This window comes from Pempheris klunzingeri, chromosome 2 (assembly GCF_042242105.1).
Source record: "Pempheris klunzingeri isolate RE-2024b chromosome 2, fPemKlu1.hap1, whole genome shotgun sequence".
NCBI lineage: Eukaryota > Metazoa > Chordata > Actinopteri > Acropomatiformes > Pempheridae > Pempheris > Pempheris klunzingeri.
In genome coordinates, this window is record NC_092013.1 from 1,826,093 (window position 1) to 1,845,137 (window position 19,045).

At 44.1% G+C, this 19,045-nt stretch overlaps 1 protein-coding gene across 1 annotated transcript; it reads right to left on the reverse strand.

The window, feature by feature from the left end:
- Positions 1 to 407: 407 nt before the first annotated feature.
- LOC139219954 (zinc finger protein 271-like) lies at positions 408 to 13,443 on the reverse strand. The gene is made up of 4 exons (XM_070851974.1): positions 13,378 to 13,443; positions 11,966 to 12,504; positions 7,527 to 8,065; positions 408 to 955 (listed from the first exon to the last, which is right to left on the reverse strand). Exons 1-4 carry the CDS (start codon positions 13,441 to 13,443, stop codon positions 408 to 410), a joined length of 1,692 nt encoding a protein of 563 aa, XP_070708075.1.
- Between the last annotated feature and the right edge of the window lie 5,602 nt (positions 13,444 to 19,045).

Below are 19,045 nucleotides of genomic sequence, written 5' to 3' on the forward strand. Positions count from 1 at the left end.
AGATTCCTGATTCCTGCTGGGATACAGATGAAAGCAGAGCTGAAACAACTAATTAATTAGTGACTTGATGTAAAAGAGTCAGCAATGACTTTAATTACCCACAAATTGTTCCAGGTCATTTTTAAAGTACAAGTTTCAGTCCTCATTTATGAAGATCTGCCTCTTTATTTGTCTCATGTGATAAACTAAAAAAATCAAACAATATAACAAAACAAAGCAATAAAAGCAGTGATGGACATGTTTTCAGGATGTAGTCATAGCCACAATAACACACATGCTGTTAAGAAAATGAGGATGCTGTCTTGGGCCATCCCTCTGTTTGTAGAGAAGCTCTGAATATAACAACACAGCAATCAGGGCATGTGGAGGAGGCAAGAGGAAACAGCTGGCTATTCTCTGATAGATGTTCACAACAATACAGTGTGAGTGTTTTGGTGGGATCTAAGGCCACTCTGCGAAGTAAAAGTTTTCCCACATTGGTCACACCAGAACGGTTTCTCTCCAGTGTGAATGCGTTGATGGATCCTTAAGTTAGCTGATTTACTGAAAGTTTTCCCACACTGGTCACAGCTATACGGTTTCTCTCCAGTGTGAATGCGTTGATGGCTCCTTAAGTGACCTGATGCAGTGAAAGCTTTCCCACACTGGTCACAGCTATACGGTTTCTCTCCAGTGTGAATGCGTTGATGGCTCCTTAAGCTAGCTGACTGACTGAAAGTTTTCCCACACTGGTCACAGCTATACGGTTTCTCTCCAGTGTGAATGCGTTGATGGATCCTAAAGCTAGCTGACTGACTGAAAGTTTTCCCACACTGGTCACAGCTGTACGGTTTCTCTCCAGTGTGAATACGTTGATGGATCCTTAAGTTAGCTGATTCACTGAAAGCTTTCCCACATTGGTCACAGCTGTGCAGTTTCTCTCCAGTGTGAATGCGTTGATGTCTCTTTAAGTGAGCTGATACAGTGAAAGCTTTCCCACATTGGTCACAGCTGTACGGTTTCTCTCCAGTGTGAATACGTTGATGGATCCTTAAGTTAGCTGATTCACTGAAAGCTTTCCCACATTGGTCACAGCTGTGCAGTTTCTCTCCAGTGTGAATGCGTTGATGTCTCTTTAAGTGAGCTGATACAGTGAAAGCTTTCCCACATTGGTCACAGCTATAAGGTTTCTCTCCAGTGTGAATACGTTGATGGATCCTTAAGTTAGCTGATTCACTGAAAGTTTTCCCACACTGGTCACAGCTATACGGTTTCTCTCCAGTGTGAATGCGTTGATGGTTCCTTAAGTGACCTGACTGACTGAAAGTTTTCCCACACTGGTCACAGCTGTGCAGTTTCTCTCCCAAATGAAGTCTCTGATGAACCTTTAAATCATTTTGTGTTGTGAAGGATTTGTCACAGTGCTGACAGCGGTGACAAGCGGGTCCATCTCTTCCTCTGCGTTTCTATAGCAACAGACACACAACAAAGAGAGAGTAAATGAGACGTCATGGTGGAACGAGCTATCTAGAACCATGAATCACATTTGGTGCATGTCTATGCAACATAACCCAGAGTCCAGGTTGACTAATGCAGTACCAGCTGTGACAACCAACTGCAGGAGCCTGGGGAGGCACAGACCTCTACAGACATTCACAGCCCCCCACCAATCTCCATTATCTAGTTGCATTTTAGGAAATATAAGATTGAAGGGTGATCTGATCAATCCCTCTGACTTTCTGTGGTCTCAACATTTACTTTCAAGTATTTAGACTTGATGTGTAGTGCACAGCTATAACCTACTACTTTCTAGTTCCTTATACCTGTTGCATTTCATTCATGTTTATTTTATATTTCATTGTGTCAGCTTGAAACCATAAAACCATGTAGTGTAGTCGAACAGGACTGTGGATGGTGAATCAAATCCCAAACAATCCATGAACCGATAGATGACAAGTCTCGACTGCACTTCATTGTATTGACCACTAGGTGTGCTACTGAGCTCTGTGTCATTGAAGCCTCGAGGAATGAACCATTTTTTTAACCAAGTGTCGTTGGTGTTGGCCATCACTAACTATGGGCCAGTTTTAGTTCCTAACAGTCGGATCAATGGTCTCTATGAAGGCCAATCAGAATAGATGATCACATGACGCACAATAGATCCGGTTTGATTGACGGCTCACTGACAGTTTAGTGTCCATGTCGGCGACAAAGAGACAGTGAGCAGATGTTTGTTTGTAGCCTCTTGGGGGCAAAAGCATCAGGGCTGAATCCCTCTGACTTTCTGTGGTCTGAAAGTCACTTTGAGGATTTCTCAACATTCACTTTCAACTTGTATTTCACAAACATCACTTCCACTCTGCTGTGTCCAGTCTCTCCAGTCTGGAGCCGCTCTGGGACGCCTCCCCTTTGATTTGCGCACATTGGAATGAACTTTTGGAGTTCTTCTATCGGACAAACAGGCGGCAGCACATTTTCTTTGGCGCCAGCTTCACTTGTGATCTCAAAATGTTGGTCAGTACGTTTCATTTGTAAAAGGAAGTAAAAGAGCGCTAAAAGGAGTAAAAAGTGTTCTTTGAGTGAGGACATTTGTTGTTCTATTGTTGCTGAGTTCACTCGCTCACAGAGAAAATGCAGAAATCCATCAAGACAAAGAAAAGAGACGAAAGCCACGCGGACCCCTGAGCCTGTTCCTCGTGTCTTGGTCTCGTGCTGAAGTCATGAACACTGACCTGAACATCGGTGCTATCAGAGGACGAGCCTGTTTGTCTTCTGAGCTCCGGCTTCTGCTTCTCCATCGTCCCGCAGGTCTCCGTGGTTCCTGCTGGACCGTGTAGTCCTGCTCTGACTCTGGACTCTGTCCTCGGAGACTCTCCGGGCTCAGACGAAGCAGCACCGCTGGATCTCGCGGAGCCTTTGTAGTCTCGCGATGTCACGTCGTCTCGCGGGCTCTTATTGGCTCGTTTGGGAGTGAGCTGCCCTTTCTCTAAGTCCCGCCCCTTAGTTACTGTTGCTCAGGCCGCTTTGAATCAGTGGCTCCTTGATTTCAGGCAGAAGATGAAGTTTAGTTTGGTGGTTTCCCTCCATCAAGTTTCTCCAAACTCAACAACTCCTGAATGTGTCAGATTGTTAAAGACAGTCTGGGACTTTCTCCCTGGGCCTCAAAGCAGTCGGCCTCTACTGGTCACTGTTTAAATGGTGAAACAGTTTGTTCACAGACATCTGCTAATGGGCCATAGGTGTGTCGTCGTCCTAAAAGGTCTCCCAGCCCCCACAGGCTGGATTATCACACTGAGTGTAAGGGCCCTGAACACCTTGATGTCTTTGTCTCCTCCACACAAAACCACACTCCATACAAATGGGTATCAGCTGCTTAAAAAGGCCACATTCTCACCTCTCTTCAGGCGACCAGCTTGAAAAGGAGGGAGAGAGCTGAATATGTGTAAATCAGTGGGCTCTTGGGCTGCTTTAATGACCGGCCCAAAGAGATGCAAACACAAACCCACTGAAGAAAACGTCAGCAAGTGTTTAGTGAGTGTTGGCTTCAAACGTCCTGAGTCACTGTTCATGCAGTAGAAATGATGAAGGTGAAATCAACAGCTAAATGTGAAGCTCATATAATAGATCAATAACAGTTGGGGAGGGTCTCTTCACTGAGGCCTCTAAATGTTTGGAGGGTTTGGGCCCATGAATTAAAAAGCAGCAGCAGAATCATTGTCTTGGCTGTAAGAATCAAGCATCATATTGGTTTCATCTGAACTGACACGTGTCTGTGATTATTTTTCTGCTTTACCACACACAGACCTTCTGCTGGCTTTGGGGTAGTGAGTCCACAGTGATGCTCAGGACACAAAGATGTTTCCACTTGATGGAGTAATGTGAGCATAAAAACATGGAGGATTTGGTTTGAATACTTCAGTGTTATTGCTGAAATGTTACAGTTCATTCTGTGAGAATAAAACAGATTTAACATGTTTATTTTATCTTTTATCTAAATATTAAAGACCCCTCAGTCTTTTGGAAACTGAATCTAAACAGTGATTCTTTGGTTAAACTGTCTGTCACACTGAATATGAACCACCATGTATTGTCTCTCTCTCTCCCCAGTTCTCTGATGCAGACTGTCCAGCTGCTTCTTCTTGTCGACTCTGATCAGAGAAACTAACTCAGTTTTTTCTAATCCTAAATATCTGTTTAACAGTGGGAGTCTTCTAATATTAATACTAATATTACTGTAAGTACTATAAAGAAAGGTTTATCTGTCCAGGATCCTTTCAACAACACAATATAAGGCAGAAAGGACGTGACGTGACAGAAATATAATCACAGACATGCGAGCGTCAGTTCAGATTAAACCAACATGATGCCTGATTCTTACAGCCAAGAGAATGATTTCACTGCTGTTTCTGAATGTATGCAGAAACCCTCTACTCATTTTTGTCTCAAGTACTTTTAATACCTGCCACTGTCACAGCGAGGAGATTATTCCCCAAATGTTATTTATCATGTGAGCTTCACATTTAGCACCAAATAAATGTTGGGGTTTGGACCATTTCTGGAGCAATTTGGAGATAATTGGGAAATAATCACCAATTATGAAAGATACTTAGTGAAAAGTCCACCCTGATTGGGGTAACCACCTCGATAGCTGAGGACAAAGAGACAATTTAACTGATTCAGTCTCATGAAATACTTATCTATCAATCTGGCATTATGATTAATAATTAATTTAATATGTCAAACCAAAATTACCACCTTGATAGCTAGTTGAAGGATTCTCTGGCTGTGACATTTGAGTGGTGGCGCTCTGAAGCTTCATGTGTGTTGATGTTATTAGCTCCTGTGGGCTATCAGGTCATTTCTATACAAACGTCTGAATAAACCATGAAAAATGTCAAAATGTGTGTTGTGACTGTCTTCATGTTTCTGTGTTTACCAGTTTTGTAGGATGAGGTGTTCCCTCGTGGGCTGAGAAAACTGTCCACTTCAGGATAAATAAACTGTCAAACCCTTTTGGAGAAGCTGGAAAATGCATCATAGATTGTGAAAAGTTTGTGGTACATTAATCCTGTTGTGCTTTAACAAGTGGTAATGTTCAATTTGGCTATCAGAAATAATTAATAATTATCAAAGATAATTAATAATTATTAAAATTAATGGAACTTTGAATAAAGTCCACCTCGATTGGGGCACCACCTCGAAAAACGAGGAAAAGATAGCCGTTCTAATTGATTTAGTCTCATAAAAATACTAAACTATCAATCTGGAATTATGTTTTAGAATTAATTTAATAATTACTACCAAAATTACCACATTGATAGCTAGCTGAAGGATTTTGGAGTTCTTGACAGTGTAGAGGTTGGCAGTGTTCACCCTTGTACAACATTAAAGGAGACAGCAGGTATTAAAACATTTATTAAAACAGAGCAAAACGCAGGGACATCATTTGTTATTCATTAAGGTGAAGGACTTGTACTTTGGTTGTAAGTACAGCTGAAGCAGAGTAGGTATTAAAGACATCTGCTGTTACAGAAACAAAATCAATCAAACAATCTAACTAAGTCTCTATGACTAAACTAACACATAATAAGAGTGTGTGTGTGTGTGTGTGTGAGATAAGGCTGAGGAATGTGAGATGGTTCCCACAAAGGTGGGGGAGAGAGACCAAATGGTGGTGGCCAGACCCCCTGGGGTGTGGGGCAAAGGAGACAAAGGAAGCTAAGTGCTGTTAGCTTAGCTTTGTCCCTCAGTGGCCTGTTGCGGACTGTGTGTGTGTGAGAGATAAAGGTGCCAGGTTAAGAAAGGATGGTTAGTTGCATGTAGACCCTGTGTCTGTGTGAACAACTAAAATCAACTAAACTTAATGGCTACACAGTAACTACAACACATCACAATAATCAAACTCAATGAACATTAAAGCAAGTCCATACATTAACAGGGGTAAACCATGTATGCAGTAATGCTATGCTAATTATGCCCAGTTAGAGTTTGTTACCAGTCCTTAAAGGGGAGAAGAAGTGTCCTTGAGGATGCTGCTTTCTCAGCCTGTTGCTGGAGGAAAGGTGTGGTTCGTGTCCGTTGCTGTGTGGTTGCAGGCTGGAGGAATCCGGTCGCTCCTTTGTTCCTGTTAGTTAGCAGCTCTGTGCTAACTTGCTGGTGTGCTCCTGTTGTTGGTTCTGGTTATCAGCTGGCAGACTCTGAGTCGTGCCTGCTGGCGCTGATCTGCTTACTTCAGGCAGGACCTTGTGTCGCTACCATGAAGGAGGTGGCTGCTCTGGTACAGACCACACTGAGGCAGAGCTCAGCTGAATTGAGCTTCTCTCCTCTTCAGGAGAGATCAGGAGAGCTGGTCTCTCCTCTGCAGGAGAGACATCAGGAAAAGAGAGGGGAGATGTCTCTCCTTCAGGAGAGGCATCAGAAAGAGAGAGTTGGTGGTCTCTCCTCTTCAGGAGAGACGTCCGGAAAAGAGAGAGTTCAGTGGGGGTGAACTGGTTTTGTTGGCCTGAGGTCGTAAAATCATGTGTCCCCCCCGGCCAATGGTGACAGTGGAGCTGGGCGCGGGGGTGATTTCACACCTATCCGTGAAACTGGGGGACATTGGGGAAAGGAGTCCACAGGAGTTCCACAGACAAAGAAACATGCGGTTTCACCATATGCTATTCACCGTTTCGTGAAGCACAACAATCCTTGAGATTTGAAGACTTTGAAGACATCCAGTCAGAGTTTTAGAGTCACAAGGAGTCAACACGCACCACAAACCATTCAACACCTAAGATCTCTGCTGCTCCACCCTAAAGACTGGACGCCCCTGAGGTGGTGTATGGCATCACATGTGACAGCGAGGGAAGTGTCTGCCGGTGAACACCAGGCCTGAACCTCTCACAGCATCCACTGGGAGGAGGTCAAAGGTCATCGCCCAGGAGTCACTGGACGGCCGGAGAAAGATGAGGGAGGACAATCACATCTGACAGCAGAGACCAACTTTGAACAGAGACAGAGGTTACCGTGTCCACCTGTACACAACCACCTGTTAGCATGTGATGACAACTAAACTTGATCTGTTGGCTGAAGAAGGCTGCTGGGATACAGATGAAAGCAGAGCTGAAACAATTAATCAGTTAGTAACTTGATGCAAAAGAGTCAACAATGACTTTATTTACCCATAAATTGTTCCAGGTCATTTTTAAAGTAAAAACAGCAACCGTGCTCAGTTCCAGTCCTCAGTTATTAAGATCTGACTCTGTATTGTCTCATGTGATGAACTAAAAAAACAAAAAAAACTAAACAAGCAATTCATTAACATCACCCTGGACTTTTTTCAGCAGTGATGGACATGTTTTCAGGATGTAGTCATAGCCACAATAACACACATGCTGTTAAGAAAATGAGGATGCTGTCTTGGGCCATCCCTCTGTTTGTAGAGAAGCTCAGAATATAACAACACAGCAATCAGGGCATGAGGAGGGGGCAAGAGGAAACAGCTGGCTATTCTCTGGAAAATGTTCATAACAATGAAGTGTGAGTGTTTTGGTGGGTTCTAAGGTTACTCCTGTCAGTGAAAGTTTTCCCACATTGGTCACACCAGAACGGTTTCTCTCCAGTGTGAATGCGTTGATGGGTACTTAAGCTAGTTGATCGAGCGAAAATCTTTCCACATTGCTCACACCAGAACGGTTTCTCTCCAGTGTGAATGCGTTGATGGCTCCTTAAGCTAGCTGATTGAGTGAAAGCTTTCCCACACTGGTCACAGCTATACGGTTTCTCTCCAGTGTGAATGCGTTGATGGGTACTTAAGCTAGCTGATGCAGTGAAAGCTTTCCCACATTGGTCACAGCTATACGGTTTCTCTCCAGTGTGAATGCGTTGATGTCTCCTTAAGCTAGTTGATTCACTGAAAGTTTTCCCACACTGACCACAGTTATACGGTTTCTCTCCAGTGTGAATGTGTTGATGTCTCCTTAAGTTAGCTGAGAGAGTGAAAGCTTTCCCACACTGGTCACAGCTGTACGGTTTCTCTCCAGTGTGAATGTGTTGATGTCTCCTTAAGTTAGCTGACTGACTGAAAGTTTTCCCACACTGGTCACAGCTGTACGGTTTCTCTCCAGTGTGAATGTGTTGATGGCTCCTTAAGTAACCTGACTGACTGAAAGTTTTCCCACATTGGTCACAGCTGCACGGTTTCTCTCCAGTGTGAATGTGTTGATGTCTCCTTAAGTAACCTGACTGACTGAAAGTTTTCCCACACTGGTCACAGCTGTGTAGTTTCTCTCCCAAATGAAATCTCTGATGAACCTTTAAATCATTTTGTGTTGTGAAGGATTTGTCACAGTGCTGACAGCGGTGACAAGTGGGTCCATCTCTTCCTCTGCGTTTCTATAGCAACAGACACACAACAAAGAAAAGAGAGTAAATGAGACGTCATGGTGGAACGAGCTATCTAGAACCATGAATCACATTTGGTGCATGTCTATGCAACATAACCCAGAGTCCAGGCTGACTAATGCAGTACCAGCTGTGACAACCAACTGCAGGAGCCTGGGGAGGCACAGACCTCTACAGAAAGGATGATCTGATCAATTGGTCCTCAATCATTATGGGCCAGTTTTAGTTCCTAACAGTCGGATCAATGGTCTCTATGAAGGCCAATCAGAATAGATGATCACATGACGCACAATAGATCCGGTTTGATTGATGGCTCACTGACAGTTTAGTGTCCATGTCGGCGACAAAGAGACAGTGAGCTTAAGCTAGTTGATCTCTCTGTTGGTGACCATCTTGAGTCTAACCTCGTCTCCATCACTTCATACTGGTGCTACCGAAGAAGAAAAATATAAATGTTACTCAGATACTCTGCTCTGCTGCTCACAACTCAACCAAAACACAGAGATGTCAATCACTCAAAGTATTTCATTCAGGATGGGCCGAAATCAGATTAGTGTCAAACATCCTCTTCTCGTGGAACATGAGGGTTGCAGCTGATCACCTTCTCAGTGCAGAGATGTGCTGTAATCAGCTCTTGTCCCAGTCGGTAGCACCAGTATGAAGTGATGGAGACGAGGTTAGACTCAAGATGGTCACCAACAGGCAGGACACAAAATCATCAACATTGGGCCTTGCAACGCGTTCCCAATGGAACCAATATGTGCATGATGTGCATCAATCTGATAAATGTTTTTTCTCTCTCCAAAGACTAATTTATTTATCTTTCAGATTGATGCACATCATGCACATATTGGTTCCATTGGGAACGCGTCGCAAGGCCCAATGTTGATGATGATTTTGTGTCCTGCCTGTTGGAGACCATCTTGAGTCCAGACCTCAATCCTATGTGTTGTACATCTGAGTAACATTTATATTTTTCTTGTGCAGCTGATGACATTTGCGTCGCTGATTTGTAGCAGAACTGCAGGTTGACAGAACTGGTGTAACGGGCTGTTTTATTGTGCCGCAGACTAACGAAATAGTGAGACGGTGTCACTCAGCACTGGGCGGTGTGGTCACCAGTTGGTCTGGCTTCCTCCTGTCTTCCAGAGACCGCTGCCTGTGTCCTATATGTCTTGTTATATGACAGGTCAGTGATGCGGCCCTGTAATGATAGTGGCGCACACAGAATGTCCCTGCCGTTTGTTTATTTTCCCAAATTGGCGCGAGTTCGAATCTCGGAAAATAAAACAACTAATTTTTCACATTTAAAAGGGGTGTGTGTGTGTGTGTGTGTGTGTGTGTGTGTGTGTGTGTGTGTGTGTGTGTGTGTGTGTGTGTGTGTGGAGGGTGGGGCGTCTACATTACAAATACTCAAACAAGACTGAAAACGACGGGTATTTAGGATATTTATCCATTTATTAAAACAGACATTCACAGGAAGGTTCGGCTTGTCGACTTCCTGTTTTCAACATTTTCCGTTACAGCAAGCAGCGTTCAAAACGTGACCCCACACCACTATGAGACACGTTTCCACAGGTACGACTCTAAAGTGGACTCAGATCGGTATGTTTAGACATTGTGATGAAAACTAAACAAAGAGACATTCACACGGCCAGCTACGGACCCGATGTCCTGATTTCAACAGCTGCCGTAACCATGACAACAACAGACGCATTCGGCTGACGGTCGCCAGTTAACGTGGTCACTCGTTGAACTGAAACACCCCTGAGCCTGTTCCTCGTGTCTTGGTCTCGTGCTGAAGTCATGAACACTGACCTGAACATCGGTGCTATCAGAGGACGAGCCTGTTTGTCTTCTGAGCTCCGGCTTCTGCTTCTCCATCGTCCCGCAGGTCTCCGTGGTTCCTGCTGGACCGTGTAGTCCTGCTTCGCTTGTTCTCGCGATGTCACGTCGTCTCGCGGGCTCTTATTGGCTCGTTTGGAGTGAGCTGACCTTTCTCTAAGTCCCGCCCCTTAGTTACTGTTGCTAAGGCCGCTTTGAATCAGTGGCTCCTTGATTTCAGGCAGAAGATGAAGTTTAGTTTGGTGGTTTCCCTCCATCAAGTTTCTCCAAACTCAACAACTCCTGAATGTGTCAGATTGTTAAAGACAGTCTGGGACTTTCAATCAATCAATGACTTTATTTGTCCCCAATGGGGCAATTGCTTGTGCAGCAGTGGAAGCAAAACATAACATAAAATACATGCACACTTGAAACAATAGAATAAATTGGATGAATCAACCTGGAATTTTGAGAGTTTTCTTAGACAAAATAGGCGCTGCTGACTTTTCTTGTAAATTGTCTTAATGTCAGTTTATTGTCTATTATAGTTCCTAAATACTTAAAGGACTCTACAATTTCTACATCCTGCCCATCAGTCACTGTGCTGTCAGGAGAGGGCTGCGAGCGTCTAAAATCAATACACATGTCCTTTGTTTTTGATACATTCAGAGATAAAAACTGTTAACTATTAACTCCAATGTTGCAACAAAATGTCTTCAATGTAAATTAGAACTTTAAATCATAAAGTGTTTCATATGTTTCTCAAACGTTGTACAGGTCAGTGTGACCTGACAGACTGGTGTCTCCTCTAGTGTTTTAAGAAGCAGATGTAATATCTTGATTGTAAGAAACAGAGAGTTCTTGTTCTGTAAACATATTCCTGATAGATACATGCCTACGCAGACAACGCTGACGGCTGGTGGAGACTGACGTACGGACCTTAGCGTCCAATCAAACAATGGTTATGTGTCATATTGTGATACTCTGCCCTTTAAAATCTGTTGGAAAACCCAGTTCTTAGCTCCTCTGACCAGAACCAGTCATGAGCCCGGCGCTGCCTGAACCCCAGAGTTGTATTGCATTGTATTTCACCTGTGAATCTGAATTAAAGGTGCTTCTGAGACCGACTGAACCCTCCAGCCGATGATGTGAATAATCTCGGGCTGTCCATTAAAGAATGCGGGTGTGTTTCTAACAAAACGAACCCTGGCACCACTTTAGAAAATAATCCACCACAGGACCATGAGAGGTTTCAGTACTGTTCAACAGACTCAGTATGACCGTGTCATCAGCAAATTTCAATATATGGTGGTTTTCAAATGTGCTACAGCAGCTGTTGGTGTACAGTATGTACAACAGAGGGGAGAGGACGCATCCTCGCGGGGAGCCAGTAGATGTTACAGATATCAGGGAGGAGGAGGAAACAGCTGGCTATTCCCTGGAAAATGTTCAAAACAATGAAGTGTGAGTGTTTTGGTGGGATCTAAGGCCACTCTGTGAAGCAAAAGTTTTCCCACACTGCTCACACCAGAATGGTTTCTCTCCAGTATGAGTGCGTTGATGGATTCTTAAGGTAGTTGATACAGTGAAAGCTTTCCCACACTGGTCACAGCTATACGGTTTCTCTCCAGTGTGAATGCGTTGATGGCTCCTTAATTGAGCTGATTGAGTGAAAGTTTTCCCACATTGGTCACAGCTATATGGTTTCTCTCCAGTGTGAATGCGTTGATGGCTCCTCAAGTGAGTTGATCGAGCGAAAACCTTTCCACATTGGTCACACCAGAACGGTTTCTCTCCAGTGTGAATGCGTTGATGTCTCCTTAAGTGAGCTGATCGAGCGAACGTTTTCCCACACTGGTCACAGCTACACGGTTTCTCTCCAGTGTGAATGCGTTGATGTCTCCTTAAGTTAGCTGACTGACTGAAAGTTTTCCCACACTGGTCACAGCTATACGGTTTCTCTCCAGTGTGAATGCGTTGATGGATCTTTAAGTTAGCTGACTGACTGAAAGTTTTCCCACACTGGTCACAGCTACACGGTTTCTCTCCAGTGTGAATGCGTTGATGGCTCCTTAATTGAGCTGATCGAGCGAACGTTTTCCCACACTGGTCACAGCTACACGGTTTCTCTCCAGTGTGAATGTGTTGATGTCTCCTTAAGCTAGCTGATTGAGTGAAAGTTTTCCCACACTGGTCACAGCTGTGCAGTTTCTCTCCCAAATGAAATCTCTGATGAACCTTTAAATCATTTCGTGTTGTGAAGGATTTGTCGCAGTGCTGACAGCGGTGACAAGTGGGTCCATCTCTTCCTCTGCGTTTCTATAGCAACAGACACACAACAAAGAGAGAGTAAATGAGACGTCATGGTGGAACGAGCTATCTAGAACCATGAATCACATTTGGTGCATGTCTATGCAACATAACCCAGAGTCCAGGCTGACTAATGCAGTACCAGCTGTGACAACCAACTGCAGGAGCCTGGGGAGGCACAGACCTCTACAGAAAGGATGATCTGATCAATTGGTCCTCAATCATTATGGGCCAGTTTTAGTTCCTAACAGTCGGATCAATGGTCTCTATGAAGGCCAATCAGAATAGATGATCACATGACGCACAATAGATCCGGTTTGATTGATGGCTCACTGACAGTTTAGTGTCCATGTCGGCGACAAAGAGACAGTGAGCAGATGTTTGTTTGTAGCCTCTTGGGGGCAAAAGCATCAGGGCTGAATCCCTCTGACTTTCTGTGGTCTGAAAGTCACTTTGAGGATTTCTCAACATTCACTTTCAACTTGTATTTCACAAACATCACTTCCACTCTGCTGTGTCCAGTCTCTCCAGTCTGGAGCCGCTCTGGGACGCCTCCCCTTTGATTTGCGCACATTGGAATGAACTTTTGGAGTTCTTCTATCGGACAAACAGGCGGCAGCACATTTTCTTTGGCGCCAGCTTCACTTGTGATCTCAAAATGTTGGTCAGTACGTTTCATTTGTAAAAGGAAGTAAAAGAGCGCTAAAAGGAGTAAAAAGTGTTCTTTGACTGAGGACATTTGTTGTTCTATTGTTGCTGAGTTCACTCGCTCACAGAGAAAATGCAGAAATCCATCAAGACAAAGAAAAGAGACGAAAGCCACGCGGACCCCTGAGCCTGTTCCTCGTGTCTTGGTCTCGTGCTGAAGTCATGAACACTGACCTGAACATCGGTGCTATCAGAGGACGAGCCTGTTTGTCTTCTGAGCTCCGGCTTCTGCTTCTCCATCGTCCCGCAGGTCTCCGTGGTTCCTGCTGGACCGTGTAGTCCTGCTCTGACTCTGGACTCTGTCCTCGGAGACTCTCCGGGCTCAGACGAAGCAGCACCGCTGGATCTCGCGGAGCTTTTCGTGTTCTCGCGATGTCACGTCGTCTCGCGGGCTCTTATTGGCTCGTTTGGGAGTGAGCTGCCCTTTCTCTAAGTCCCGCCCCTTAGTTACTGTTGCTAAGGCCGCTTTGAATCAGTGGCTCCTTGATTTCAGGCAGAAGATGAAGTTTAGTTTGGTGGTTTCCCTCCATCAAGTTTCTCCAAACTCAACAACTCCTGAATGTGTCAGATTGTTAAAGACAGTCTGGGACTTTCTCCCTGGGCCTCAAAGCAGTCGGCCTCTACTGGTCACTGTTTAAATGGTGAAACAGTTTGTTCACAGACATCTGCTAATGGGCCATAGGTGTGTCGTCGTCCTAAAAGGTCTCCCGGCCCCCACAGGCTGGATTATCACACTGAGTGTAAGGGCCCTGAACACCTTGATGTCTTTGTCTCCTCCACACAAAACCACACTCCATACAAATGGGTATCAGCTGCTTAAAAAGGCCACATTCTCACCTCTCTTCAGGCGACCAGCTTGAAAAGGAGGGAGAGAGCTGAATATGTGTAAATCAGTGGGCTCTTGGGCTGCTTTAATGACCGGCCCAAAGAGATGCAAACACAAACCCACTGAAGAAAACGTCAGCAAGTGTTTAGTGAGTGTTGGCTTCAAACGTCCTGAGTCACTGTTCATGCAGTAGAAATGATGAAGGTGAAATCAACAGCTAAATGTGAAGCTCATATAATAGATCAATAACAGTTGGGGAGGGTCTCTTCACTGAGGCCTCTAAACGTTTGGAGGGTTTGGGTCCATGAATTAAAAAGCAGCAGCAGAATCATTGTCTTGGCTGTAAGAATCAGGCATCATATTGGTTTCATCTGAACTGACACGTGTCTGTGATCATTTTTCTGCTTTACCACACACAGACCTTCTGCTGGCTTTGGGGTAGTGAGTCCACAGTGATGCTCAGGACACAAAGATGTTTCCACTTGATGGAGTAATGTGAGCATAAAAACATGGAGGATTTGGTTTGAATACTTCAGTGTTATTGCTGAAATGTTACAGTTCATTCTGTGAGAATAAAACAGATTTAACATGTTTATTTTATCTTTTATCTAAATATTAAAGACCCCTCAGTCTTTTGGAAACTGAATCTAAAAAGTGATTCTTTGGTTAAACTGTCTGTCACACTGAATATGAACCACCATGTATTGTCTCTCTCTCTCCCCAGTTCTCTGATGCAGACTGTCCAGCTGCTTCTTCTTGTCGACTCTGATCAGAGAAACTAACTCAGTTTTTTCTAATCCTAAATATCTGTTTAACAGTGGGAGTCTTCTAATATTAATACTAATATTACTGTAAGTACTATAAAGAAAGGTTTATCTGTCCAGGATCCTTTCAACAACACAATATAAGGCAGAAAGAACTTGACCCAACAGAAATATAATCACAGACATGTTAGCGTCAGTTCAGATTAAACCAACATGATGCCTGATTCTTACAGCCAAGAGAATGATTTCACTGCTGTTTCTGAATGTATGCAGAAACCCTCTACTCATTTTTGTCTCAAGTACTTTTAATACCTGCCACTGTCACAGCGAGGAGATTATTCCCCAAATGTTATTTATCATGTGAGCATCACATTTAACTAATGTTGTAAATAGTACCTTGCCTCACACAATGGAGCCAAAGTGTTGTGCTCAGAGTTGTGGGGCACCAATAAATGTTGGGGTTTGGACCATTTCTGGAGCAATTTGGAGATAATTGGGAAATAATCCCCAATTATAAAAAAATAAGTAGTGCAAAGTCCACCCTGATTGGGGTAACCACCTCGATAGCTGAGGACAAAGAGACAATTTAACTGATTCAGTTTCATAAAATACTTATTTATCAGGATTAATAATTAAATTAATATCTAAAACCAAAATTACCACCTTAATAGCTAGTTGAAGGATTCTCTGGCTGTGACATTTGAGTGGTGGCGCTCTGAAGCTTCATGTATGTTTATGTTATTAGCTCCTGTGGGCTATCAGGTCATTTCTATACAAACGTCTGAAAAATGTCAAAAATGTGTGTTGCGATTGTCTTCATGTTTCTGTGTTTACCAGTTTAGTAGGATGAGGTGTTCCCTCATGGGCTGAGAAAACTGTCCATTCCAGGATAAATAAACAGTGAAATGAATGAGCTGGAAAATGCCTCATAGCTTCTGAATAGTTTGTGGTACATTAATCCTCCTGAGGCCCAACCACCTGTTAGCATGTGATGACAACTAAACTTGATCTGTTGGCTGAAGAAGGCTGCTGGGATACAGATGAAAGCAGAGCTGAAACAATTAATCAGTTAGTAACTTGATGCAAAAGAGGCAACAATGACTTTATTTACCCATAAATTGTTCCAGGTCATTTTTAAAGTAAAAACAGCAACCATGCTGAGTTCCAGTCCTCAGTTATTAAGATCTGACTCTTTATTGTCTCATGTGATGAACTAAAGAAACAAACAACTAAACAAGCAATTCATTAACATCACCCTGGACTTTTTTCAGCAGTGATGGACATGTTTTCAGGATGTAGTCATAGCCACAATAACACACATGCTGTTAAGAAAATGAGGATGCTGTCTTGGGCCATCCCTCTGTTTGTAGAGAAGCTCAGAATATAACAACACAGCAATCAGGGCATGTGGAGGGGGCAAGAGGAAACAGCTGACTATTCTCTGGAAAATGTTCAAAACAATACAGTGTGAGTGTTTTGGTGGGATCTAAGGCCACTCTGCGAAGCAAAAGTGCTCCCACATTGGTAATACCAGAACGGTTTCTCTCCAGTGTGAATGCGTTGATGTCTCCTTAAGCTATTTGATTGAGTGAAAGCTTTCCCACATTGGTCACAGCTATACGGTTTCTCTCCAGTGTGAATGCGCTGATGGCTCCTTAAGCTAGCTGGTGCAGTGAAAGCTTTCCCACATTGGTCACACCAGAACGGTTTCTCTCCAGTGTGAATGCGTTGATGGCTCCTTAAGCTAGCTGATTCAGTGAAAGTTTTCCCACACTGGTCACAGCCATACGGTTTCTCTCCAGTGTGAATGCGTTGATGGCTCCTTAAATTAGTTGATTGACTGAAAGTTTTCCCACATTGGTCACAGCTATACGGTTTCTCTCCAGTGTGAATACGTCGATGTCTCATTAACTCAGTTGATCGAATGAAAGTTTTCCCACACTGGTCACAGCCATACGGTTTCTCTCCAGTGTGAATACGTTGATGGATCCTTAAGGTAGCAGATTGACTGAAAGTTTTTCCACATTGGTCACACCAGAACGGTTTCTCTCCAGTGTGAATGCGTTGATGGCTCCTTAAGCTAGCTGATGCAGTGAAAGTTTTCTCACACTGGTCACAGCTATATGGTTTCTCTCCAGTGTGAATGCGTTGATGGCTCCTTAAATTGGTTGATCGACTGAAAGTTTTCCCACATTGGTCACAGCTATATGGTTTCTCTCCAGTGTGAATGCGTTGATGGATCCTTAAATTAGTTGACTGAGCGAAAGCTTTCCCACACTGGTCACAGCTATATGGTTTCTCTCCAGTGTGAATGTGTTGATGGATCCTTAAGTTAGCTGATGCAGTGAAAGTTTTCCCACATTGGTCACAGCTGTGCAGTTTCTCTCCCAAATGAAGTCTTTGATGAACCTTTAAATCATTTCGTGTTGTGAAGGATTTGTCACAGTGCTGACAGCGATGACAAGTGGGTCCATCTCTTCCTCTGCGTTTCTATAGCAACAGACACACAACAAAGAGAGAGTAAATGAGACGTCATGGTGGAACGAGCTATCTAGAACCATGAATCACATTTGGTGCATGTCTATGCAACATAACCCAGAGTCCAGGCTGACTAATGCAGTACCAGCTGTGACAACCAACTGCAGGAGCCTGGGGAGGCACAGACCTCTACAGAAAGGATGATCTGATCAATTGGTCCTCAATCATTATGGGCCAGTTTTAGTTCCTAACAGTCGGATCAATGGTCTCTATGAAGGCCAATCAGAATAGATGATCACATGACGCACAATAGATCCGGTTTGATTGACGGCTCACTGACAGTTTAGTGTCCATGTCGGCGACAAAGAGACAGTGAGCAGATGTTTGTTTGTAGCCTCTTGGGGGCAAAAGCATCAGGGCTGAATCCCTCTGACTTTCTGTGGTCTGAAAGTCACTTTGAGGATTTCTCAACATTCACTTTCAACTTGTATTTCACAAACATCACTTCCACTCTGCTGTGTCCAGTCTCTCCAGTCTGGAGCCGCTCTGGGACGCCTCCCCTTTGATTTGCGCACATTGGAATGAACTTTTGGAGTTCTTCTATCGGACAAACAGGCGGCAGCACATTTTCTTTGGCGCCAGCTTCACTTGTGATCTCAAAATGTTGGTCAGTACGTTTCATTTGTAAAAGAAAGTAAAAGAGCGCTAAAAGGAGTAAAAAGTGTTCTTTGAGTGAGGACATTTGTTGTTCTATTGTTGCTGAGTTCACTCGCTCACAGAGAAAATGCAGAAATCCATCAAGACAAAGAAAAGAGACGAAAGCCACGCGGACCCCTGAGCCTGTTCCTCGTGTCTTGGTCTCGTGCTGAAGTCATGAACACTGACCTGAACATCGGTGCTATCAGAGGACGAGCCTGTTTGTCTTCTGAGCTCCGGCTTCTGCTTCTCCATCGTCCCGCAGGTCTCCGTGGTTCCTGCTGGACCGTGTAGTCCTGCTCTGACTCTGGACTCTGTCCTCGGAGACTCTCCGGGCTCAGACGAAGCAGCACCGCTGGATCTCGCGGAGCTTTTCGTGTTCTCGCGATGTCACGTCGTCTCGCGGGCTCTTATTGGTTCGTTTGGGAGTGAGCTGCCCTTTCTCTAAGTCCCTTCTCTAAGTGGCTCCTTGATTTCAGGCAGAAGATGAAGTTTAGTTTGGTGGTTTCCCTCCATCAAGTTTCTCCAAACTCAACAACTCCTGAATGTGTCAGATTGTTAAAGACAGTCTGGGACTTTCTCCCTGGGCCTCAAAGCAGTCGGCCTCTACTGGTCACTGTTTAAATGGTGAAACAGTTTGTTCACAGACATCTGCTAATGGGCCATAGGTGTGTCGTCGTCCTAAAAGGTCTCCCGGCCCCCACAGGCTGGATTATCACACTGAGTGTAAGGGCCCTGAACACCTTGATGTCTTTGTCTCCTCCACACAAAACCACACTCCATACAAATGGGTATCAGCTGCTTAAAAAGGCCACATTCTCACCTCTCTTCAGGCGACCAGCTTGAAAAGGAGGGAGAGAGCTGAATATGTGTAAATCAGTGGGCTCTTGGGCTGCTTTAATGACCGGCCCAAAGAGATGCAAACACAAACCCACTGAAGAAAACGTCAGCAAGTGTTTAGTGAGTGTTGGCTTCAAACGTCCTGAGTCACTGTTCATGCAGTAGAAATGATGAAGGTGAAATCAACAGCTAAATGTGAAGCTCATATAATAGATCAATAACAGTTGGGGAGGGTCTC